The sequence below is a fragment of the Felis catus genome, chromosome B2, assembly GCF_018350175.1.
Source record: "Felis catus isolate Fca126 chromosome B2, F.catus_Fca126_mat1.0, whole genome shotgun sequence".
NCBI classification, from domain to species: Eukaryota; Metazoa; Chordata; class Mammalia; order Carnivora; family Felidae; genus Felis; species Felis catus.
The window spans coordinates 3,885,603-3,911,719 of record NC_058372.1 but is presented as its reverse complement, the minus strand read 5'-3'; the positions used below and the strand labels follow the sequence as shown (position 1 = coordinate 3,911,719).

Here is a 26,117-nt window from a genome sequence, read left to right as displayed (position 1 = left end):
ACTAGGGGAGCTTTAGTTGAATACAAAATAGAAGCAAACAGGAAATACGGGGATAACATTACTTCACAGGACTATTGTGAGTGGAAGAAAAGGTCTGAGGCATGCCTTCTGATTGTAAAATGTACGTTGTAAACGGTTATTGACATTAACTACAGCAATAATAATAAACAGGCATCAGAATGGCACTCGGGACCTCTCAGGTGAATCAGTCCCGATTTATGCATTTCTGGAGAAGTGCTTCTCAACGTTTATTTATTTTGGGGACAGGGAGAGACAGAGCATGAACGGGGGAGGGGCAGAGAGAGAGGGAGACACAGAATCGGAAGCAGGCTCCAGGCTCTGAGCCATCAGCCCAGAGCCTGACGCGGGGCTCGAACTCATGGACTGTGAGATCGTGACCTGGCTGAAGTTGGACGCTTAACCGACTGCGCCACCCAGGCGCCCCTGGAGAAGTGCTTCTGATTCATCATTAAACTGGTTTTAAACATTTCCTTTGGAAAGTGGGTTCTTCCAGGGCGCCTGGGTGGCACAGCCGGTTGAGCGTCCAACTCCTGTCTTTGGCTCAGGTCATGTTCCCAGGGTTGTGGGATTGAGTCCCGCGTCGGGCTCCCTGCTGAGCCTGAAGCCTGCTTGGGATTGATTCTCTCTCTCTCCCTGTGCCCCTCTCTCCTCCACTTGCTCTCTCTCTCTCTCTCTCAAATAAAGAAAACAAAACATTTAAGTGGGTTCTTCTACTAGAATCCACGAGATGGGAGAATAAGGGATGCATCTTGCTAGAACATCAGAGAACATCAGAGAACAAGAAGCAGTTTCTTCCATGTTAGTAAGACTGAGGCCCCTTTGTGTCACCTGCCCCTACCTTTCTGAAAAATCAGTAGGGCTGAAGTAAAACTGGTTATTCCAGTAGGTAATTTATGTCATTCGGTCAATTCACTTATGGATTTAATCGCGAAAAAAAAAGAAAGAAAGAAAAAGAAAAACCGTATCAAGCATCAAGAGTGGGTGATCCTAGAAAGCAGAGTAACGCCAAAATCAAGCGCAGTTGGGTCAGTGCCTTGGGGGACTCACGGCTTGGCTCGCCAGGAGATGTGCAAGATTCCCCTTGACCCTTTCCTCCAAGTGACAACCTCAGGCTTGCCTTCCAGGGCAACCGTGCTTTGGACTAGGGACCTTCTCTGGCAGGTTGGGAGAAGGCACCTTCTTCAGTCTTCACCAAGAGCTTCCCATCGGAGCACCTGTGGGTGCTCATCATGGTCTCTCTGAGCATCTTCCCTGAGCTCTGAGGGCAAGGAGCCAGGTGAGCTCCACAAGCATGTACGTTCTCTTGCTTTTATCTTATTCACAACTTCCTATTCACCTTTTTTTTTGAGACGTTTCAAATATACATGGCAATCTGAAAAGACTCATCAGTCACAGTCCCCAAATCCAAACCTTGTTAGTTCTGATCCAGCATTTTATCCCACAGTGAAACCCACCCAGCTCCTCAAGGTGCCACAGTTAATACAGAATCCCCAGAGAAGGGACCATTGTCCAGTGTCCATGGACATCGGTGTCCTCTCAAGCCGTGCTCTAGAGTATCGATTCAATCGATTGCACGTTTTAGAAAGTCTCTTCTTCATTTTGAAGCCAGAAACCGTTCCCAGATGGGAATCCTTAGGCCGCTTTCATGGTGCTCCTCTGACTTCCCCTCAAAGTGCTCCCTCCCTTTAATGGATCTCTGATTGATTAGTAATTATCCTCAGACCCAAAAAGAAGAAAAACACTTACCTTTGCCATTAAACCAGTATTTTAAGCCCTAGACTACAAGGCTACTTGAAGAAGTTTCTGTCCCTTCCTCCCTTTCAAATAATTCCACAGAGTTTCACAAGGATAAATAATTAGCCACGTGGCAGTCAGACAGCATCAGGTTTGGCCCCACATTCTCAGAGCAGAGAGCCTGGGTTTGACTCTGCTGCTTAATTTTTAACTTCATTTTCAAGTCCCCACTGATAAAATGAGTGTCTCGAAAGGTGACATCATGTTTTTCTGCTCAGAACTGTGCATGCAACCAAAAAAAGTCAACAAGCATTTTTCCTGAAAGGAAGGGGCCATGGTGTGGAGGAAACAGCAAAGCTCTTAGGATCGGAGAAATGACGTCAACCCCACCTTCACTTCCTGGTGTTTTCTGTGGCCTTGGACAAGTCACCCGCCTTCTGTGAATTGGTTTCTACATCAGTAAAGCAAGGTTCTAATACTGAACTCGTGGGGGGATTGCACAAATTAAATGAAATATTTATGCTGACCGATAGTAGGTCCTCAATAAACGAGACGTTCCCAGGGGTTCTGGTAAGTCAGCTAGACTTTCCTTAAGCTTTTGGTGCCCACATGCTAATAAATGTGGACGTTGGCTACTCCGATATCTACTCATGAAGCGACCCTGTGTTGGGGAACGTCATCAAAAACGTGTGACCACCGGCTGACCCATGAGCTAGACCTAGGCTCTCAGAGCCTCCTCGCCCTCTCCTCTGTCCTAGGAATGTGGGTCCCGCTTGTCCTTCCTGCTTCCAGAGCCTGCTCCAAGGACATGGCCTTGAGATGGTGATGTGGTGTTGAGAACACCCAGTTGGGGCCTCGTTATAAACTTCGAAGATTTGGAGGTGGGTGCAGAGATCCGTTCATTTTGCTGCCACCCACGACAAGTGTCGCATGCACATTTCCTTTGCTATTATTAAAACCCGTCACCTACCAACCTGGAGAGGACTGCCTCTTTCTTCAGTCTCTCCCTGCCCTCTGAGTCCAGGAGCCAGTTTCCGATTACGCTCGGGATGTCCCCAAGAGCGGTGCAAACCAATACCCTGAACCCTTCCTTCCTGCTTCTTCTCTGAACCTTTTGTACTCCAGGCTCTGCTCGACTCCTGATTCTTGGATTGTGTCTCAGTTGTGAGTCGTAGTTTTTGGTCTGTGGTTGCTACCGGATACTTCCAGTTTGACTCTTGGCCCTGATAAATGAAGTGAGGGCCCGCCCTCTCTGGCTTCATTAGCTTCAAACTGCCGTGGTTGAGTTTCCTCTCAGGTCTGACTCCCCAGACTCCCCCAGAGAGCCAACTGGAGTCAGCCCCTTAGTTTAACTCCTTGGTTCCTTTGTATTGGTTCCCTGTTGCTGCTGTAACAAATTAACACAAACTTCGTGACTTAAGACAACACGTATTTATTCTCCCAGTTCCGGAGGTCAAAAGTCTAAAATGGGTTTCACTGGACCAAAAACCAAGGGGTCTCCCAGGGCACATTCTCCCTGGAGGCTTTAGGGAAGAATCCATTTCCTTACCTCTTCCAGCTTCTAGAAGTCACCAGCTTTCCTTGGCTCACAGCCCCTTCCTGCATCTTTAAAGGCAGCAGCAAAACATCTTTAGATCTTTCTCTCAAAGCCTGACCCTCCTGCCTCCCTCTTTATAAGGACGATTGCAATCATATTGGACTCACTTGAAAACTCCAGGACAGTCTTCCCACCTCAAAATCCTTAACTTAATCACGTATGTCATGTGCGCTTTGCCACGCGAAATCACATGTTGGCAGGCTCCGGGGATTAGGATGTGAAAGTCTTTAAGTGGCATTATTCAGCCTGCTTTTAAGGCATGGAGGGGGAGCCAGGAGAATTGAGATAATAGTTCCTTTCTTCCTTTAATGAAAATCCTGGTTCTTGACTTATTGCAAAGTCATCAGGTACCTGATAAGCCAAAAAAATGGTTAAAAAGAAGACAAATTAGGGCTTTTTTTTTTTTTGCTTAGTCTGCCCAGAAGAAGAAAATTTTCTTTTTTTTTTTTTTAATGTTTATTTATTTTTGAGAGAGAGAGAAAGACAGAGCATGAGCGGGAAAGGGGCAGAGAGAGAGGGAGACACAGAATCCGAAGCAGGCTCTGGGCTCTGAGCTGTCAGCACAAAGCCCGATGAGGGGCTTGAACTCACGAACTGCGAGATCATGACCTGAGCATGCCCTGAGCCGAAGTCAGATGCTCAACCGACTGAGTCACCCAGGCGCCCCTAAGGTCTGATAATTTCTAATTTGCTCAAAGGCACAGCATGACTTAGCAGTAACCCTAGCAGAGGAAGTAGCCAAGAGCGGATTCCCCAAAATAAGAGTAAATATACTAAGGAAAAATGGCCCACAGTCCAATGCCACAAGTAAGGTTCAAACTGTATTCTTCAAACTGCATATTTTGTTTAAACAGTGTAATCCTATAGTGGAGTTTTGCAAACTCTCCGAAGGGATCCGTGTATTTGAAAACTGCTGTATTCACAGCTCTTGGCATAGTCTTTGGCCTATAGTATGTGTTCGTTAAACATTAATTTATTACATGGGTGAACTCTTGAGTCATGCTCGCCATCAGGAGTCAGGATTTCTGTATACTAATAGAGTATATTCTCTATAGTAATAGAGAAGAAAAGATCAGAGGCCCTTAGAAAGTTAGGTCTCTCTGGCCTGGTATTAACAGCTGTTTCCATTCAGAGCAGTTTCATTCCACACTCTTTCTTTCTTTTTCTTTTTCTTTTCTTTTTTTTCTTCTTGGGGAATTTATTCTGTTCCAGATGTGGTGCTTGCTTCTGAGAACACCAGTTTGTTTAAGACCTGACCCATGACTGCACAGAGTTCGGAGTCCGCTGAGTGAGACGACTCCCAGACAGACAGCTGGGATGACAGGTCTTGAAAACAAATAATACACGCGTGCACGGGGACACCAGGAAGAGCAGATCAGGACCCCGCCTTATCTGCTTCCAGGAGGAGGCACGGCTGTAGTCAGTCTTCACAGGTGGTGTGGGTGAGTCAGTGACCAAGGGCAAGGACCTTCCAGAAAGAGCAAAGGCACAGAGGCGCAGTGTGGACGATCGCAATTGTTCAACACCACCAGGGATTACGGTGCAAAGCAGGAAGGGGATTTGGAAACTGGCCGCAAACATGGGAAAGATTTTTTTCTGTTCATCAGTTGCTTTTCCCCGGTAGTAGAAATAACCAGCCAGGAATGGAGATAGAAAGTTTTTAAGGTTTTCTAGCCACAAAAACTGCAAAATTTTTAAGAATCACTCGAACGAGAAACGTGTGGCTCAAAGGAAGAAAACAATAACATTTTATTAAGGACATAAAACACAACCTGGCTAGGTAGAACTATGGACTACATTGTTGGGTGGGAGCACTTAACATCGTAAAAGTGTTGATCCTCTCGGAATTCACAAACACATTCAGTGAAAATGCAACTCAAAAAAAGAAAGCCAGAGGGGCAAACTGGAAATAACCTAAGAGTTCATCAATGGGAGACTGACCGAACAGATTGCAAGACATCTTTATATTTAAAAACTGAGCAACACTTTAAAAGAATGAGTGGTATCTGTACCGTTTGACTTGGACGCTTTTTATTTTTTTCTTTAATATTTATTTAAAAAAATTGCATGTGTGTACGTGTGTGAATACACATAAGCATGTATTTGTCTATGTGTGTATACGCATGTCCAGACGTATATGTCTACGTGTACAGGTATACACACACGTATATGTTGAGAGAGAGCTAGAGAGTCAGAAACAGCGAAATATCTAAGATAAGTGGCTCTGTGGGGAGAAATAAGTCTGACCTTCTCACTTAGGTTTTTTTTTATCTTGTTTAAAGTTTTGTACAAAGAGCGTTTATTTATTCCGGAATCAGAAAAAGAAAAAGCCCATTTTGATTTTAGAGAAACCTGTAGCACCCAGATCACACACTCCACGTCAGGGACTGATAGGAAATTTGGGTCAGAAGTCAGCAAGACTGGGTCACAGCGGCCTTTATGTAACACTCAGGAGCGTGAACTTCACCTTGCAGCCCCTGTGGGAGACAGCTAAGCACAGCAGTGTACTGAGGCCACAGGGAAAACACGGAACTTTTTTCTGAAGTGCCAGTTTTATGCAATACTTTGGGGAACATGTTTTTATTTGTTTTAAACAAATTGAGTCACGTGTAAAACTTGCGTGAATTCTGAAAGGAAAACTATGGACTTGGGGCACCTGGGTGGCTCAGTCGGTTCAGCGTCTGACTTCGGCTCAGGTCGTGATCTCTCTGTCTGTGGGTCCGAGCCCCGCATCGGGCTCTGGGCTGACAGCTCGGAGCCTGGAGCCTGCTTCAGATTCTGTGACTCCCTCCCTCTCTGCCCCTCCCCTGCTCATGCTCTGTCTCTCTCTTGCTCTCTCAAAAAGAAATAAATGTTAAAAAAAGAAAGAAAGGAAGGAAGAGAAAGAAAGAAAGAAAGAAAGAAAGAAAGAAAGAAAGAAAGAAAGAAAAAGAGAAAGAAAGAAAGAAAGAAAGAAAGAGAAAGAAAGAAAGAAAAAGAAAGAAAGAAAGAAAGAAAGAAAGAAAGAAAGAAAGAAAGAAAGAGAAAAGAAAGAAAAAGAAAGAAAGAAAAAATATAGACTTGAAGAAAGAATTCCTCCAGGCTTTCTTGTGTTACACACCCAGATTCACTCTGTGGTTAGCTATCTTCTAGTGGAAAAAATTAAAAGTGGGAAGCAAAACGTTTTAAGCAAGCGTGGGGTGTGATCAGGTTTATACTTCTAGGAAGTTTAGCCTGGTGGTTATGCCTGATGGATGAGAGTGAGTACGTCCCTAACTGAAAAGTACTACTAGGTAAGAAGCTCAAGGTGGGAGTCACAGAATTAAACCGACTTCGCTTTCCAAGAGGGACACAGAGGGTGGCAGAGAAGGGCTGAACCACAGGAGGAGCTTCCCGAATCATTCCACATGACTTCTCTAAGTGAACGTCCTAGAACTTGAAATCTGGCTGCAGTGGGGCACCTGGGTGGCTCAGTCACTTGTGCATCTGACTCCGGCTCGGGTCGTGATCTCGGGGTTCCTGAGTTGGAGCCCCACATCGGGCTCACTGCTGTCAGCGTAGAACCCGCTTCGGATCCTCTCTCCACCTCTCTCCCTGCCCCTCCCCGACTTGTGCTCTCCGTCAAAGATATATAAAACATTAAAAAAAAAAAAAATCTGGCTGCAAAATGACACTGCGGTCGAAAGAAGATAAATAGGCCTCCAGATCAAGGTCCCCAAGGATTCGAGCGGGCACTAGCATTCACCTCTCGTTCACAAAGAAGATTTCCCAAGGGGTTCTCCAAGTGAATAAACACGGATTATCTCTATGAGGCCACTGGCCTTCAGACGGGGCCTTCAGCTTGGAGGTGTTGTGCGCCCTATGCAAAAGGCAACGATTGAGTTTATCTCCCGACCCCGCAGTGAAAAGGAGGCTGTGGACCTCTTGCTCACCTTCTCCCTGGGCCTGCAGCGTAATCACAGCCTTCAAGGCCTCAGGTCCTAAACGGCAAGAAGAGGCAAAGAGAGACCAAGCCTCGCGCACCAACAGCAGCTTTTGCTAGAATTTTAAGAGAAAGAGAGACCCTTAAAAGCTACCATGGAAAGCTCGCGTATTGTCTATGGAGGGAGCAACTTCTTATGCAAACAGCAGATAGGACAATGGAGAAACACAACAATAAAGTCGAGTGCAGCAAAGGACTCGCATAAATCACTTCTGTTTGTCCTTCTCCGACTCGCGGTGTACTTGTGATTTGAGAAACCAGTGTCCTTGATTCCAAAAACTTCTCACCTAGTACCTTCAAACACTTCTGCTCTGATCAACCGACCTATTACGGGTATACAGAAACTCTCGTCTATCCTTGACCTTGAACTGCATTTTCCTATACTGTACACGTTCCTGTTCGTCTTTCTGGTCTGTTCTGCATTCTGAGCTAACTCCTCAAAATGTTCTTCCACTGCCCTAAGGCGGCACGGCCGAAATTTCACGGGCACATGCGTTACCTTGATGAGGAATTTGTGAAAATTGACGAAATGTTTGCAAGTGTCGAGTCTCTCAGGGGGTCTGGGGTGGGCCTGAGGTTTTGCATTTCTGTGAAGCTTCCAGAATGATGCTGACCCTGGTGCTATCGGCCTGTTGCTCCTTTGTGTGGAGCTGCTCTTATGCGCTCTCCCACTAAATTTGCCTGTAATTCATTCCAGGGACAACAGGTAGTCTAGGATTTATTTCAGCAATAAGTCTTCTTCTTTCGAGGCCTGTATTTTTTCTAGTATTTCTCAAGTTTTGAAGCAGTGGATTTTTATTACACTTTGACCTATTTCGGTTTCATAATTTCCTCGTGTTTTTAAGCAGAAGTTAATGTTGCGTTTGTTTCCTAAACATAGTTATCTTCATCTGGCTTTAAAATTATTTGCATCTAGAGGCGCCTGGGTGGCTCAGTCAGTTGAGCGTCCGACTTCGGCTCACGATCTCACGGTCCGTGAGTTCAGGCCCTGTGTTGGGCTGTGTGCTGACAGCTCGGAGCCTGGAGCCTGCTTCGGATTCTGTGTCTCCCTGTCTCTCTGCCCCTGTCTCGCTCATGCTCTCTGTCTCTCAAAAAATGAATAAATGTTAAAAAAATTTTTAAATTATTTGCATCTAGAGGAATGTCACATGCCATTTGTTGAGTCTGATCACCGTCTTTTAGCTTTATGTAACTTCATGAATTTTGACATTTTGGTGTGCAAACTCAATTTCATTGTTTTCACTTGTCTGTCTCTGACTCTCTCTCCTCTTCCTTGTGTGTTTTCCTCAGGTCTTACCTTACACTGTCTGGGACTTTTTCTGTGTGGCCTTCACCTGCGTTTTAAGGGTCGCATTCTAGAACCATGCCACGTCTTACCCTAGCATCCCAGGCCTCCTGCCCTGTGATCGTATTCTGGCCATCGTAAATCTGGTCTCTGATCCTGTAGGCAGCTTGGCTGACATACTAGCCATCAACCACAGCCTGTATTCGCCTGCCTACCTCCCCAGGACTCCATCTTGCCGAGCCCCGGACGTATCAGGCCACAGCTCGGTCCACAGCCCGCGTCACACTGTGATAGACCCTGAGATGCCTCCGCGATCCCGGTCTCCTCGTGTCCACGTCTGTGCTCATGTCCTTCAGTACGGATGTGACCTGTGATTTGCTTCTAACCAGTGGAGTATGGCAAAGGTGATGGGATGTCACCTCACAATCGTATCGCAGTAAGCCTCTGTCTTATTAACAGGTTTGCATTCTCTGTCTCTCCCTCGCTGGCTCCGAGGGAGCGCGGGGCTGTATGAGGGAAACCCCCATCTGGGAAGAAACTGCAGGCAGCCTCTGCCAGGGAATGTAAACTTTCCCTTCTGCAGCTGTAAGGAACTGGATTTTGCTAATAATCTGCGCTGGAAGTGGCTACTTCCCCAGTCATGCTTTTGATGAGACCTCAGATTCGGTCGGCTTCTAGACTGCCGTCAGGTGAGACCCGGAAGCAGAGAACCCACCTAGGCCATGCCTCAGCTTCTGATTCACAGATGCCGGGTAAAAATAAATATGCTTTGCTTTAAGCCCATAGGGCAGTTTTGAAAAGCGCTAACGTTTGGATCATCGGAGCCTCGGAAGTACAGGAGAAATAGCACGGAGCGGAAAACAAAATATTTGAACCAATATTGGCTGAAAACATCTCAAATACAGGAAAGGCATGAATGTACAGGTGCAAGGTCATCGGAAAACTCCCAACAGGATAAAACCGAAAAAAGAAATCCATGCCCAGACACAGGCTGGTCTGGAAGATCTCTTGCAGAAAGAGAACAAAAATAAACAAGCAAGCAAAAGAAACAGATAAGCCATCACAACACAAAGCCATTGGGATAGAGAGAGGTGTAGACCAGACCGGGGGAGTGACAATGAGAGTTGATGTTTAGAGGAGTGTGTGTGTGAGAGACAGAGACAGAGACAGAGACAGAGAGACAGAGCCCTAGCCCAGAAGGAAGAACCACACAGCCTGTCTCCTCCTTAGGATCCCTTCATCTCGTAGCCTAGAAGGCACAGAGTCCCTACTGAGCCTGGCCTCTGGTGATGCGGGTCAAAGGTCAAGGGGACTTGTGGCTTTTAAAAACTTTTTATTTTGAAATAATTTCAAACTTAGAGAAAGATTGCAAGATAAAATACAAAGAATCCTCCTATACCCTTTACCTAGATTCACCAATTATTAATATCAGGCCACATTTGCTTTGTCTCCATCCAATACATCTAGTTAGAGATCTGTGTCTCTCTCTCTATATATAATTGCATGGCGATGAGTTCTTAAAGGGTACAGGCTAGGTGTCTTGTAGATGGGTTGAACTTTTAAACCTCACCGCCAAGTGCCCTTGGGGTCCAAAGATGTCTTGGCAACAGAGTTGAAAACAGGTGGAAGGTCATAGGAACCGGAGAAATGGATGAGCAAGCCAGGCGTATTCATTTTCCACCTTCCCCAGCACCTCGGCTCAGTGGTGGTTGTGAATTTTCCCCCCAGGTAAACATCCCGTAAAGGAAAGATGCAGAGAGAGGGGAGGAAGGAGGTATGAGTTCTGCCAGATGTGCCTCACTCTGTCGGTCTCAGATTTATTTGAGGCCAGTCTTCCTCATGGACTCCATGCTCTTGGTCCTGGGACTTCACTGTACTCACATATTATGGAATATTTTTAATGACTCTTGACCTTTTCACATGCAGTGTTTCTGTAACTTCTGGCCCCCTTCTTCCCATGGTGAACTTTCACTTCTCCTTCAGACTGTGGCTCAGAGGTTATCAACTCTGCAGAAGGATCCAGATCCTGCCAAAACCTGCATGCTTCGTCGTTTCTTCTCTTGGCTTCAACACTTTTTATTACCTTGTTATAGCGTGTTGGATATACTTTTTTTTTTTTACATATTTTAGCTTTCTGGAAACTTTTATAGGAAATAAATGATCTCTAATATAAGTGCTATCTCCCCAGGGTCCAGGCTACTGTCTGCCACAGACAAGCTGTTCAATAAATGTTTATTGTGTGAAGAAATAAATGCACTAAAAGTGACTGGATACAATTGTCATTGTTAGCCATTTAAAAATCATCCATAAGAACGAGATTAAATTTACAGTTGGTTTTTAATATTGATCAAAGGAGTAGTTCTGCTTTCTTAAAGGCAAAACCATATGGACCTAAGACACCAAAAACGCAAGACTGCCATCTACTGATCAACATGTAAGCAAAGACACGCTGAGATGCAGTGGAAAATACGTGTCAGTTTCAATAATGCGCTCCTTACGTAGGTTACAGGAAATGGGAAGGAAAGATGGAAACAAAATTAAGAGATGTTGCTATGATATTTTCCTGGAAAATATTTTCTCCTCATAATTCATGCAAAATATGATAATTTTATTTTTTTGTAATCATAATTTTATTTTTTTTATGTTTATTCATTTTTGAAAGACAGAGACAGAGCACAAGCAGGGGTGGGGTGGAGAGTGGCGGGGGAGGGGGACACAGAATCTGAAGCGGGCTCCAGGCTCTGAGCTGTCAGCACAGAGCCCGACTCAGGGCCCGAACTCACGAACCATGAGATCATGACCTGAGCCGAAGTCGGATACTCAACCGACTGAGCCACCCAGGTGCCCCTCTGGCACCCATCTTTTTGTCCCATCTGTTTTTGTTCCCTTTCCTCATTTTTACTTTCTATTGGACAAGTTGAATATTTTTTATGATTCTGTTTTATTTCTTTTTGTGGCTTGTTAACCATAATTCTTTGTTTTGTTATTTTAGTGGTTGCTTTAGAGTGTAGAGTGTACATCATTAAATCACAAGTCGTCTTTTTTAAAAATATTTTTACTGTTTATTTATTTATTTGGAGAGAGAGAGGGAGAGAGAGAAAGAGAGAGAAAGAGCTCATGCGGGTAAGAGCAGGAGAGGGGCAGAGAGAGACAGAATCCCAAGCAGGCTCCGCACCATCAGCACAGTGCCCAACACGGGGCTTGAATTCATAAATTTCACGATCATGATCTGAGCTCAGATCAAGAGTTGGATGCTTAACCGACTGAGCCCCCCGGGGGGGCCCCAATCACAGTTTATCTTATAGAATAAGAGCGTTAAATAGTATATTTGCATTACCCTTGCCCTGTTAACCTGCCTTCCACATACACACACATGCACATATCGCACAGCACACACACACACACACACACAATCACACTGACACACACCATGTATCACACACCATCGTATGCCCCATAACACGTGTCACACACGCACGCGTACCACACATACGCGCATAGAGACGTATGGCACACAAGACAGACTCTGTCGGGGCGTTGTTGCTTTGGCCTTGCTGTTATTTGTGTTAGCGGCAGTTTGTTTCCGTTTTGGCATCCTCTGAGAGGACCCGCTTGGGAAGAGCTCTGCCTGGGTCCACAGTCACGTCCACGGCGGTGAAAGTCATGGGGATCTGCAAGGACCCGCCATGGGGCCAGGGGTTCAGGACCTCAGCCCTCAGCCCCGTCCGTGTGCCCGTTACTTCGGGGGCAGATACGTCCCGCGCTGGGCGCGGGGCCCGCCACCACCAGACGCGCCACCGGGGCCCGAAGAGCCACTGGGTGGCAAATGGGCGGGAGTGTCTGTGAAGGGCCCAGAGGACACAGAGAGACTCCCGTCCGGGAAGGGAAGAGAGGAGCCCGTTTCACGGTTTGGGACCCGCGGGGCCGCGGCTGGGCGAGCTCTGTGTCCCCGAGGGCGTCTCCTACTGCGGAGAAGGGCGGCATCGGAGTCCCGTCCAGGGGCGCGGAGGAGGAAAATGGGACACCGAGCGGGACGGAGACGCAGGGGGCGTGCTTGGCCGACGCCGTGACCCCGAGAGACGCCGCTGCTGTCGCCACCCCGCCCCGCCGCGCCCCTCGCCAGTTACAGAACCGTGCGCGGCCCCAAACCGGCACAAACGTCGGCCCCGAAGGCTGGTGAATCCTAAAGCCGGTGGTGGCAAACGTGGACCGACCTGAGTCAGTCTGGGAACGGACGCTCCGCGGGCTTCTCGAGCTGAGATGCTCCGGTGCTAAGGTCACGAAATAGTTGACGGGGTTATTAATCTGCCCCGCCTTTTTATGGCTGTGACAGAGGTATTCTGTGCTAAGATCCGGGCGATACTCCCCTCCTCCCGGGACCCCCGCGGCCCTCCTCTTCCTCCTCTCGGGACCCCTGCGGTCCTTCTCCTCCTGCTTCCGGGACCCCGCGGACATCCTTCCCCTCCTCCTCCCCCGGGGACCCCGCGCGGCACTCCTCCTCTTTCCCCTCCTCCTCTTCCTCCTCCTCGTCCTCCTCCTCTTCCTCTTCCTCCTCCTCCTCCTCCCGGGACTCCGTGGCCCTCCTCCTCCTCCACTTCCTCCCGAGACCCCGCGGCTCTCCTCCTCCTCCTTCCCCCTCCTCCTCCTCCTCTTCCTCCCAGGACCCCGCGGCCCTCCTCCTCCCCCCCCCCCTCCTCCTGGGACTCCGCCGCCCTCTTCCCCCTCTCCCTCCTCCTCCCGGGACTCGGCGGCCCGCTTCCTCCCGGACCTCGCGGGCGCCGCCCCAGACCTCCTTCCGGGACCTCCGGGCCCGCCTCCCACAGCAGTTTCGTTTCAGAGCCCGCGGTCGGCGAAACCGGGCGTCGGGAGGCGGCGGCGGCGGCGGCCCGGGCTGGGCGGGCGTCCGCGGCGGGGGAAGCAGGTGGGACAGGGCGTCGGCGCGGGGGCCGGGGATGCGCGCGCGCGTGTGAGTGTGAGCGAGCGTGCGAGTGAGCTTGGGGGGGGGGGCGCGTGCTGCCGACGCATCGCGCGAACCCTGCACACGGTCGGCACCGCTTTCCGGCTCCCGCCCGTGGTCTCCCGGGTCGGCGGGCGGTGGCGTCGGGGGAGGGGTGGGGGCGGGCCGGGGAGGGGAGCGCCTTCCCCCGTGCGGGCGGGCCCCGCGTGTGCCGCCGGAGAGCACCCCATCCCCACCCCTGCCGGGGCGCCGAGGTCCCCAGAGGAATTCCTCGGTGACTACGAGAGACGGTCCCGGCACCTTGAGCGGCACCCCCGTTTTCGGTTATGTTACTGTCAAAGGAAAGGCCGCTCTCGGGGCGTCCCCGCCGCTCTGCCCCCCGCAGACACGCGGAAGCGGGAAGTGGGGAACGGAGCGAGGTCCCCAGCCGCGCCGCGGTGGGCGCGGGGTCGCCCCCTCTGCTCCTGGTCACGCCTCCCCGTCCGGTGTCCCCCTACCCGCCCCCCCCTCCCGTCTGCTTCCCGCCTCCCCCTACACCCCCGCTTCTGCGGAGCCCCTTTGCTCCAGTCACCCCGAGACGCAGGCCCCGGCCTGGAGAAGACACAGCCCGCTCCCTAATTCTGCAGGAGCTCTGCCCCCCACGACAACCCCTCTCCCAGCTCCTTCTAGTTCTTTTCCCTCAGGCTGAGAGGACTCTGGAAAGGACACATGGGTTCTTCTCCTTGTCTTGTTTACTTTCATTATCGGTCCTGGTTGGGGCTCCCTGAGACTCTATTAACCCGCTGTCTTTTGTTCCTTGTGGGACTGAGTGCGGTGGGGTGGGGCGAGGGAGGGGGAGTGACAGCGGGGTAGGGTAGAGTCACGTTGGATGACCTCCATGGAATCCTTCATAGACCACCCAGTTACCTCGGTGTTCCTACCAGTCCCAAAGAAATAGTTCTGGGAATAGTGACTCTGGATGTTTCCTAGAGCAGGAAAGAGTATCAAGCTCCCTCCCTGACTTCTCTGTTGCTGCAGGAAACCTTCCTTGTCCTCTGTCAGTGTTTGCTGGAAGGAAACTTTCTGCAGTGACAGAGTGTTGCCTATGTGCTCCTGTGTAGCCACCAGTCACCGCAGCTGTTAAACGACTGAAATGTGGCTGGCCTGCTTGAGAAGCTGAATTTTTAAGTTTTATTTAATTTTCACGAATGTAAATGTAAGCGGCCACACGTGATAGTCACTCCTGTTTGGCACAACATAGCAACATTTGTTTGAAAAATTCTTAATGTTTATTTATTTTAAAAAGAAAATTTTTTAATGTTTATTTTTGAGAGAGAGAGAGAGACAGAGTGTATGCTGGGGAGGGGCAGAGAGAGAGGGAGACGCAGAATCGGAAGCAGGCTCCAGGCTCCAGGCTCCGAGCTGTCAGCACAGAGCCCGACGCGGGGCTCGAACCCATGAACCCTGAGATCATGACCTGGGCCGAAGTCGGACGCCCAACCAACTGAGCCACCCAGGCGCCCCTAACGTTTATTTACTTTTGAGAGACAGAGCGCAAGTGGGACAGAGGCAGAAGAGAGGGAGACGCAGAATCCCAAGCAGGCTCCGGGCCCTGAGCTGTCAGCACAGAGCCCACCACGAGGCTCAAACCCATGAACCGTGAGCTGAAGTCGGTTGCTTGACCCACCGAGCCACCCAGGTGCCCCCAACGCAGCTACATTTTACGTATCATCTAAATTCCAATCCGTTTCTTCTCTAGAGAAAGGAGACTCCAAGGCGCGTGGAGGCCAGCGCAGGGCACCGCGCCGAGGCTCGGGTGACGTGTACTTCCATCCCTGTGGATTTTCATCTCTGCCTCTCGATCCGGTATTGGAGCCTGTCAGGCAGAGCCATGGCCTCCCCCATAGTCACCAAGAAGATGAAGGAGGAGGTCACCTGCGCCATCTGCCTGCTCCTGATGGCGGAGCCCGTGAGCATCAGCTGCGGGCACAGCTACTGCAGACAGTGCATCAAAGACTTCCTGAAGAACCTACACCAGGAGGAGCCGTCCCTCAATGTGTTTTCCTGTCCCCACTGCCGGGCTCCGTTTCGGATGGCCAGCGTCCGGCCCAACAAGCACCTGGAAAATCTCATCGAAGCCATCAAGGAGATGGACCAGGAAATGTCGTGTGAGGAACACGGAGAGTTCCTCCACCTGTTCTGCGAAGACGAAGGCCAGCTCATCTGCTGGCGCTGTGAGCGGTCACCGCAGCACAAAGGGCATGACACAGCTGTCATCGAGGACGTATGCCAAGGCTACAAGGTAAGCGCGTGGACCGGAGGGGCTTTGGCGAGTACCGCTCCCATGCTGCCCCCGGGCCTGAGGTTACGAGGCCTGTAACCCGAGAAAATGACCCTGAACTACAGCTGTCATCACGTCATCAGGTCCTGTCTTTCGTGGTGTGAAAAATGGTTTATTATGGGTCCTCATTGAGTCAAGTCCTGACTGTCCATCTTGACCTCCAGCGGGAAGGCCACCCTCTTGTCCCTCTCCATTCTTGCTGTGAGGCGCTTGTCCGTGCTCCAGAACGCAACGCGCTCGAACCCAGCCCTGCGTGGTTTATTGCCTCACCCCATGTGTGTCATTTTAGCAACCACAGTGGGGGACACTGTGATACACTCTGCACACACAGGAAATAAAGATGCACCACCTTTCGGGTGTCCTACAGTCTAGTAGGGAAGACAGTCAGCAAGAGAGGCCTGGAGAAAAGAGAGGGCAGGGCGTTCCAGAGAGAGGGGACCGTATGTGCAGAGGCACAGCGGGGCGTGGGATGGAGGGAAAGGTGGGTGATGGGCTGGGAAAGGAGGGTCTGGGCCCGGAACCGCAGCTTCAGCTCAGAGTCTAAATCCCAGCCCAGAGCAGTACTGGTCACTGGGGGGGGGGGGGGGGGGGGGGGGCTTTTATTTGCAAATCGGAGGATCAGGCTGGCTTTGAAAAGGACGTCTGGCCACTGATAAAGTAAAAATAGCAAGGGATAAAATTCAGATTATTCCCATAAGGAGGGGGAAATGGGACAGTTTCAAGCAAGATTTGGGAAGGGGAGCTGAAGGATTTGGAAATGATTGTTCACGGAGGCTGAGGTGGACGGAGAGGTTTGGGGCGGCGCCTACGTTTCTCACTCCAAAGCAGTAGAGGGAGGCTGGCCTTTGCCACGGGGAGCGAAGGAGGGGCACAGACCTGGCACCTTATTCTCTCTCTGTCCTGCTTAGATTAGAGGAAGATTGTTGTCCCCAGTGTGGTGCTCATGGTTCCCTCTCCCATGAGGTGGAGGTGGGTTTGGAGTAAGATTCCCGGGTCCCCTGGGTAGAAAGGGCAATATCATCTTTTCCTGACAAGCTTCACAGAGCCCTTTCCTGAGAACACTCAAGAATTAATAAGTATACTTACTGGGTTTACAGAAGGCAGGGGCTGACCCTTGTAGTATTAGCCACAGCTAGCAATTTGGGTCAGCTTAAAATTGTTTTCCATGAAAACGTGAGAAACTATTTTGAAAAATAACCCAAAAGCTTGATATCGATACTAAATCATTTCAGACTGGCTTCGTGGATTATCACTCTTCAAAACATACCAGCACTACCCTCCTCCATTAGCTGTCTCCATGAACTTGAGCTGGCATCCTGGTCTTTCCTTCCCGACTTAGCACAGCACACACAAAGTTGCCTGTGCGTCAGACATTCTGGCATTGGTTGTGTTTGGTTCAGCACATTCTTTTATAAAATCTACCTTGAAAAATTTTTTTAATGTTTATTTATTTTTGAGAGAGACAGAGACAGAATGCGAGTGGGGCAGGGGCAGAGAGAGAGGGAGACACAGAATCCGAAGCGGGCTCCAGGCTCTGAGACGTCAGCACAGAGCCCGACGCGGGGCTCGAACTCACGAACCGTGAGATCAGGACCTGAGCGGAAGTCGGGCGCCCAACCGACTGAGCCACCCAGGCGCCCCAATATCCAGTGTTATTCTAATAGTCTGGGAGGCCTGGGGTTCCTCTTACGTGCCTAAAGAAGAGTTGTCACATTGAATAGACTTTATTCACCCCATTTTCCCTTCAGGAAAGGCTCCAGAATGCCCAGACGAACTTGAAGCAGCTGGAAGAGGAGTGTACGAAACAGAAGGTGCTCGCAAGAAAGCAAATAAGCGAATGGAATGTAAGAATTTGGGTTCATTGATCTCAAGCTATTTTCTACCCTAGAGCAAAGGCGCGGCGGGTGATGGGTAAAACAGGATGATCATTTATTTTCCCTAAACCAGACCAAATAAAACCCGATAAAACCCAGAGAAGGAACCGTTACATGCTTCGATGCCCGTGGTGGTCTACGTCTGTGAGCATTTATCTCCAATCCCTTCAACTTTCCAATAGTCATTGGCTGGAATGCCCGTGTAGGTGAGAGCCCTCCTTGCCTACGTTTCAGATTTGAAACACCTTACGGTACCTTCCTGGTTTGAAGGCCTCAACTTGATTACGCTGAAACGTTGACCACAGAGCAGAGTGTGTTCGCTCATAGGTTCGGAGGCCAGTCTTTGTGAACACCGAGAAAACAGTCACTCCGGATTGACCTCCTTGGCTGACTAGCTGCCCGTGATCAGAGATGCATTCCTGTATGGAAATATTTATGTAATCCATCAACACACGGCCGAACCCCTCAGGCTGGCCGACCGCTTTGCCTCTCTCGGGGGTCTCTTCCGATCTCTGCCCTGTTCCTTTGGGTGCGGATGCTAAACCCGCAGAGGACGCTCTCCCTTCCCTCATTTCTGGGATCTTGGGCCGCGGGGAGGATCTTGATTATAACTAATACGTACAGTGGGGCACCGGGGCGGGGCAGTCGGTTAAGCGTCGGTCTCGTGATTTCAGCTCAGCTCACGGTTTCACGGTCGTGAGATCGAGCCCTGCGTCGGGCTCCGCACTGGTGCATGGAGTCTGCTTGAGATTCTCTCTCTCCCTCTCCCTCTGCCCCTCCCCTGCTTGTGCCTTCTGTCTCAAGAAGAAAAAAAAACAAAAAACACTAATATATACGGAAAACCCACCCAGGACACTTTTAGCACGACATGTCAGTCATCCAAACACTGCTTGAATTGGGAAAGCACTGGTGGAAAGTGCAGTTCTGTATCTCCCAAAATGAAAGCCTGGTCCCACAAGATGTGTCGTCTGGCTTCTGTCAGTCTACACATAACTATGATAAAATCCTTCCACCCCGACCTCCCCCTGCTGGTAGCACTGACCTTCCCTGCTGGCCTGTTGTCTTAGAGTCACGTCTCCAGATGTTCATGGCGAGCTTTTGCTTCGGGCCATTCCCTCAGGCCCAGAAATACCTCTTTATATCCCAAATAAAAACTGGGGTTTCCCCCCCCCCTCTGTAAACCTTTAAAGCGTTTGGCTTCAGCCCTGGTTCCATGATCAAATTATCTGGCGCTCCCGCCCCTCCTTCCTCCTGCATTTGGCCGAAGAAGGGAATCGATCGGGTGACTGTGTAGAATTGTGACAACTCTCCCACATCTGAGAACAGCCTACAGAGGAAATTTGTGACAGTCATCCAGCTCCAGTGACTCCTGGGAAAAGGATGTCACAGTAGCTGTGAAAACTTTTCTTCCGCGTGTATGTTAAAGTATACGTAACACAGAATTTACTGTTTCAATCCTTCGCGAGTGTACAATTCCGTGGCACTAAGTATTTTCTCGTTATTGTGCAACCATCACCGCCACCTATCGGCGGGAACCACTGGTGGGAACCCCTCTCCGGAACCTTTTCATCAGCCCAAACTGAAACTGTGCCCACTACACGCTCAACTCCCCGTTCCTTTCTCCTCTCAGCTCTTGGTAACCACTCTCCCACTTTCTGTCTCTATGAATTTGACGAGTCTACGTACCTCATGTAAGCGGAATCCTACATTTGTCCTTTTGTGTCTGGCTTATGTCACTTAGCATCACGCCTTTAAGGTTCACCCGTGTTGTAGCGTGTGTCCGAATTTCGTTCCTCGTCGCGGCTCGGTAGCATGCCGTTGCCTATCCGCCACGTTTCATCGCTTCACCCGCTGACGGGCATTCGGCCTGTTTCTGCCTTCTGAGCTTACTTTCTTGACTCTAGGAGAAGATAGAGAGTCAGAAACAAAAAATCCAGTCTGACTTCCAGAATCTTCAGAGCTTTTTGCATGAAGAGGAGAAGTCTTACCTGTGGAGACTGGAGAGAGAGAACAAGCAGACTCTACAGAGACTGATGGATAACGAGGCCACTCTGAAACAGAAGAGCCAGGAGCTCAAGAGTCACATCCTGGAACTGGAGAAGAGATGTCAGAGCTCAGCCCAGAAGTTGCTGCAGGTGGGGCCATGCGCTTGTGGGGAGGCACCCTCGACCTGTTAAGAGAAGAAGGGCGGGGCCCCTGGGTGGCTCAGTCGGTTGAGCGTCCGACTTCGGCTCAGGTCATGATCTCACGGTTCGTGGGTTCGAGCCCCGCGTCGGGCTCTGGGCTGACCGCTCGGGGCCTGGAGCCTCCTTCGGATTCTGTGTCTCCTTCTCTGTCTGCCCCTCCCCCGCTCACGCCTTGTCTCACTCTGTTTCTCAAAAGTAAATAAATGTAAAAAAAAAAAAAAGAGACGAAGGGTGAGGGAGCGTGGGAAGATTGGCAAGTTGCCTGTCTCGCTCAAAAGTGGCACGTTGATGAGGGGAATTTAAAGGAACGTTTAGATACACCTCGGTATCTACAGGGTGGCCTTCACTAGTCTATAGGGTACCTTTATGCGAATCAGAAAACTAGACCCCCACTGGGTGGACGTGGTGGGGTCCTTGGCCGAACAGGATCATGGGGTAACTTTTGCCGCCATCGGCCTCTGTCCCATGTGCACGGAACCCTGACTGTCAAACTGCCTCCTGAAATGCTCCGCCGGGAGACTGGCGGATGTTCAGGTGGGGCAGCCAGCGTGAGTGACAGTTTTCCCTGATTTGTTCATAGAGCCCCCCACGGCCCTTATGGGGCCTTCTTTCAGCTGAACGAAAGACCCAGCCCAGTAAGGTCAACTATGCCAGGAACTGTTCGTTCTAGTTTCCGCTAATGGAACTAGAGGTTCTCCCGCTGTAAGTGGGAGACTGTACGTGACCTGCCGTATCACTGTGTGATAACTGTCCCCACCATCTTCGTGGCCCATTTGCAGGGGGCTGTGCGTGGATTCGCCACGAAGGACCCTTTGTGGCAGCTGGTCTTTAATATGGGCTCGCTCTGAAAGAAACGAGGTGAAGGCAAGAAGGAAGTCTTGCCAGCGGGCGCGTGGGCAAAGCTTCTGGCCTCTTGCGTCAGCATCCCACAGGCTGTGACTGCAGACCCCGCAGCTTCCCACAGATCCCAGCAAGGCAGAGAACAGACTCAGAGGCTGGCGAGCGTCCTGTCGTGCCGAACGTCGCAGGAGGCTGGGGTGGGGATGACTCTATCTAGTGTCCGTCAGTATCTGAGGCCGGGGTCACTCTCTGTGCTTCTTTGGAAGGAGCATTTCCGGAGAGCAGCCCGTGCGCCAATCCTCACGAAATACTCAGGTTCTCACACTCCCTTTTTGTCTTTGTTTCTCTGTAGGACGTGAAAGAGACTTTGCGCAGGTAAGTCCTATATGAATGCGGGAGGGGAGGGCCTGGGTAGACCGAGTTGAATGGAATGTATCACTGAAGAGACCCTTGGCCTCTCCTTGTTCTAGGAGTTCGGCTGTGAAGCTGGAAACACCAGAGGCCCATTCTTTGGAAGTTCATACTGTGTGCAGTGTTTCTGAGCTTTATTTTGATATGAAGAAGATGTTAAGGCGCTATCAAGGTATGTGAAGAATCCCGAAATGCTATGGGTGGGAGGGACCTTATGTGGTAATCACATTCGCCACCTGTCCCCGGGCAGGCTCATAGCCAGAGAGGTCATTTAGTGACGTTTAGTGGTACTTCAGCGGAGACATAGCATATTGGTTATCTGTGCAGACCCTTCAGATTCCTGCTCTCCCGTGTATTAGCTGAGTCGTCCCAGGCAAACAACTTCCTCGGTTTCCCCAGCTGAAAACTGAGGATGGGAAGAATTTCCACTTCCTTGGGTTGTTCGTGAACCGTAAATGTGTCCACGTGTGTAAAGTGCTTAGCACAGTGCCTGGGACATAGTGTGTGTGGTTAATATTTTACTCAACCCTCAGGACGACGTAAGAAAGATAAGTAAGTGTTACGGACTTTGGCCCAAATGACTTTAGGACCGTGGCCCGGATAACACAGACGGGAAATGCTACAACCATGATGGAAACCAAATTTTACCAAATCCAAAGCCAGAGCTTCTTGCTCTGTTGTTTCTCTCCCTCAGTGCTTTCTGTGTTTCCACTACTCTTATTTATAATCACAAAATTTAAAAAGCTCTGAAAACTGAAAGTGTTCTAAAACTTGTTTGGCCACAAAATCGGAGCTAACCTGAAATGATTTGGCGGCTGTATAATCTCTACCGGCAAACGAATATAGCAGCTTAAAACACCACACACGTATTAATCTCACAGTTTTCGTCGGTCACAAAGCGGGGCACAGCTTAGTTGGTCTTTCGGTTAGGATCTCACAAGGCTGCAAATTAAGGTGTTGGCCAGGCTGGGTTCTCATGGAGACTAGCTAGACTGGGGAAGAATCCCCATCTAAGCTCACTCAGGTTGTTGGCAGCATTCACTGTTTTACGATCGTAGGGCTTAGGGCCCTGGCTTTTTGGGAGCTGTTGGCTAGAGACTGCCCTCGGCTTCTAGAAGGCACCCCTCAACCTCTTGCACATGGGCCTCTTAACATGGCCGGTTTTATTAGTAGCATAGAGTTTATCATTAATTCTCTCAATTTTTAAATTTCTGTATTCATTCCAATTTTGCCTTCTCTCTTATCTTCTCTTTTGATAAGTCTTTTTAGAGGTATGCTTGTTGTATTAGTCTTTTCATGAAAGCCACTTTTGGCTTTTCCTTCTCCATTGCATTATTTTCATTTCATTGGTTTATTGTTTATTTGCCTTTTTTTGTTTAATATTTTTTTTAACGTTTATTTATTTTTGAGACAGAGAGAGACAAAGCATGAACGGGGGAGGGGCAGAGAGAGAGGGAGACACAGAATCCGAAGCAGGCTCCAGGCTCTGAGCCATCAGCCCAGAGCCCGACGCGGGGCTCGAACCCACGGACCGCGAGATCGTGACCTGAGCTGAAGTTGGACGCTTAACCGACTGAGCCACCCAGGCGCCCCTGTTTATTTGCCTTTTTAAAAAAGAAATTCTCTTTGGGTTTCTCTGTTCTTTTTCTAATTTAAGTTGGATAGTTAGCTTCTTAATTTCCAGCTTTTTTCTTTTTCTAAAACAAACACTTAAAGGCTATAAAATTTTCCTGAAAATTCCACCTTAACCCCACTGTATAATTTTTTGTATGTAGCATTCTATTATTGTTCAAGTCCAAATATCATCATATTATGATTTAGCAACATTTACATTTCCTATTTAGAATATTTTTTTAACTTAAAATTAAAAAAAAATTTTTAACATTTTAAATTTATTTTTGCGAGACAGAGAGACAGGGCGTGAGCAGGGGAGGGGCAGAGAGAGAGGGAGACACAGAATCCAAAGGAGGCTCCAGGCTCTGAGCGGTCAGCACAGAGCCAGAGGCGGGGCTCAAACCCACAGACCACGAAATCATGACCTGAGCCGAAGTCAGACACTTAATCGGCTGAGCCACCCAGGTGCCCCAAGAATATTTTTTTTAATGTTTATTGATTTTGAGAGTGAGAGAGAGCATGGGGAAGGGGCAGAGAGAGGGGGAAAGAGGGGAGAATTGCAAGCAGGCTTCACGCTGTCAGCACAGAGCACGACCCGGTGCTCGAACTCAAGAACGGTGAGATCGTGACCTGAGCTGAGATCAAGAGTAGGATGCTTCACCGACTGAGCCACCCAGGCGCCCCTAGAATATTTTTTATTATCTTTATGTTATTGGTTTCTAACCGGATTGTACTGAGGTCAGAGAATATGGTCTGTGCAATATAGATTCACTGGAATGTGTTCAGACTTACTTTCTGACTAGTCTTTACTCTGTACATCTTCTATCTATACCTGAGAAAAGTGCATAGTCTCCGTTTATTAATTGCCGAGCCTTACATATATTTATTAGGCTGGGCTTGTTGGGTTGTTCAGATCTTCCCTTTTTTTTGCCTGCCTGATCTATCAGTTATAGGAAACAGAGTGGTAAAATACCGCGTGATGATTGTAGACTTGTCTGTTTCTCCTTGCAATTCTGTAATTTTTGCTGTCCTGGTTAGTTCTGGTCCTTGACTTCTCCGAGTGACTAAGACGGTGATGATGCAGATGATAGTGTTCCCATTACTACCACTTACTGGCCACTTGCCCATATTCCAGGAACTCTACCGAGCATTAAGTGTACCTAAACTCATTCGGTTCCCCCACAATTCTTTGTGACAGAGATGACAATTTCTAGTTCATATGTAACAAAATTGAGTCCCGGAGAATCACTTGCCTAAGCTCTCGCCACTAGTAAGAGAGGTGCTTGGGTTCCAGCATAGGCTGCTTGAACTTAAATTAAACTGTGCTCTCACAACAAAAAATGTGCCTTTCTTTCTTTCTCTCTTTTTCTTTCTCTCTCCTTCCTTCCTCCCTTCCTTCCTTCCTTCCTCCCATTTTTCTTCCTTCCTCTCTTCCTCTCTCCCTCCCTCCCTTCCTCCCTTCATCCCCTCCTGCCTCCCTTCCTCCCTCCCTCCCTTCCTCCCTCCCTTCCTCCCTCCCTTCCTCCCTCCCTTCCTTCTTTATTGACCTACTTACTTAGTTACCTTTTTTTTTTTCCAGTCAACGTGACTCTGGATCCAGACACAGCCCATCATGAGCTAATTCTGTCTGAAGATCGGAGACAAGTGACTCGTGGATGCTTCCAGGAGAATCTAGGCAATTCCTCTAGGAGATTCACCGTCTTACCCAGTATCCTGGGCTGTGAAGGCTTCACCTCAGGAAGACAGTACTTTGAAGTAGATGTAGGAGAAGGAACTGGCTGGGATTTAGGAGTTTGTTTGGAAAATGTGCATAGGGACATTGGCGTGATACAGTGCCCTCAGTCTGGATTCTGGGCCATCAGACTATGTGTAAAGAAAGGCTACGTAGCGCTCACCTCTCCCCTAACCTCCCTTTATCTGAGGGAGCAGCCCCTGGTTGTGGGGGTTTTTCTGGACTGCGATGTCGGGGTTGTATCCTTTTACAACATGACCACTGGCTCCCACATCTTTACCTTCCCGAGGGCCTCCTTCTCTGATACTCTCCGGCCCTACTTCCGGGTTTATCAACATTCTCCTTTGTTCCTGCCTCCCCCAGACAAGTAAGGAAAGTAGCAAAACCTTCTGGTTTAGCTAACGTAGAAAATATCATGGAAATCCCTTGAGGGCAGAAATTTGGTCTGTTCTTTCCGCTGCTGTTGCACTTAGAACTCTGCCGCACTTGTGGCTACTTAATAAACCTGCTTTGAATGAATGGATGGAAACTGCAGAAATCCACAGATGGTCAGCCTGAGCTCGAGGAAAGCAAGAGAATAGCAATGAGCATGCATCGTCTTCTGCAGCCCCTCCGTGGGTTCAGAGCCTGGATTTACAGGAGTCTCTGGGTGACCCACAGGGAGACCCAGGGCTCAGGGGGTCTGCGTTCTCCCGGTTTGTCGGATGCCGTACGAACTCATGGGTGGGGAGTGAGGGAAAGCTGCAGTTGTGTCTGCCAGCTGCAGGGAAGAGCAGGAAAATCAAAATAGCAGTGCCGCTTCTAACCGCTGACCTGGGATTAATCATCTGAGCCCTAGGCCCGGATGATGGGGCGAGTGCGGATGCCCACCGGGCCTAGCGAGCTCTGTCTGGGCAACAACAAGTGAAGTGTGAAAAGAAGAATGAAACGTGGTCTACGACGAGATGTTCCGAATGGAAAGGAGAGAAAGAATGAAAACGAATTTTCTTGGGGGACTCAGTGCACCACCTAGAAAGCCGTCTTCCTTCGTCTTATCCCTTCTCTAAAAGTCAGTGGTTCCTTTGTTAAGATGCTGTAAGCCCCAGTGCCAGTCACACCTTTGAGTTCTCCGTCTCCGAGTGCTCCCATGTGTCTAGGGAGAACTCCATTTCTCCTCTACCCTCTCACCCCCACCTACTCTGGCTGGATAGTTCACTTCTCACGACAGGTGCAATGTCCTACTGTTCATTTCAATTCTGACAAGTAACTAAAGTTCAAGCAGACCCCATCGGTTGAGGGCTCAGTCCCGCAAGACTGTCCCCAGCCTCGGAGCCTGCTTGGGGTTTTCTCTCTCCCTCTCTCTCTCTGCCCTCCCCCGCTCACACTGTCTCTGTCTCTCTCAAAATAAATAAATAAACTTAAAAAAAAAAAAAAAAGATACATAGGATGAGGTCCAAAAACGTTCCTAGTACAGGAGCTTCTGTCCTTAATGGAGTTGGGGGTATGTCACCCAGCACGTGGTCATGTTCATAACCCAGAAGCTCTCCAAACCCTGTACCTTTGGGATTTTTATGGAGGTTCCATCACAAAGGCACGATCAGCTGTT

General features: G+C 49.3%; 1 protein-coding gene and 1 long non-coding RNA gene across 6 annotated transcripts in view; both read left to right on the top strand.

The window, feature by feature from the left end:
- The window catches only part of LOC109499514, a 102,298-nt gene extending 91,099 nt beyond the window's left edge, over window positions 1–11,199 (top strand). The window contains exon 6 of the long non-coding RNA XR_006597479.1: window positions 8,604–11,199. This is a non-coding gene — a long non-coding RNA (uncharacterized LOC109499514). The remainder of the gene's footprint in view (window positions 1–8,603) is intronic.
- A 967-nt stretch (window positions 11,200–12,166) lies between these two features.
- On the top strand, window positions 12,167–25,051 carry TRIM38 (tripartite motif containing 38). Of its 5 annotated transcripts, XM_045056985.1 has the most exons (8): window positions 12,167–12,933; window positions 13,436–13,519; window positions 15,294–15,836; window positions 17,624–17,719; window positions 19,654–19,884; window positions 21,128–21,150; window positions 21,246–21,358; window positions 22,601–22,660. In XM_045056985.1, the coding sequence occupies exons 1-8, from the start codon at window positions 12,919–12,921 to the stop codon at window positions 22,615–22,617; spliced, it is 1,122 nt and encodes a 373-aa protein (XP_044912920.1). In that variant the 5' UTR covers window positions 12,167–12,918; the 3' UTR covers window positions 22,618–22,660.
- Window positions 25,052–26,117: the final 1,066 nt, after the last annotated feature.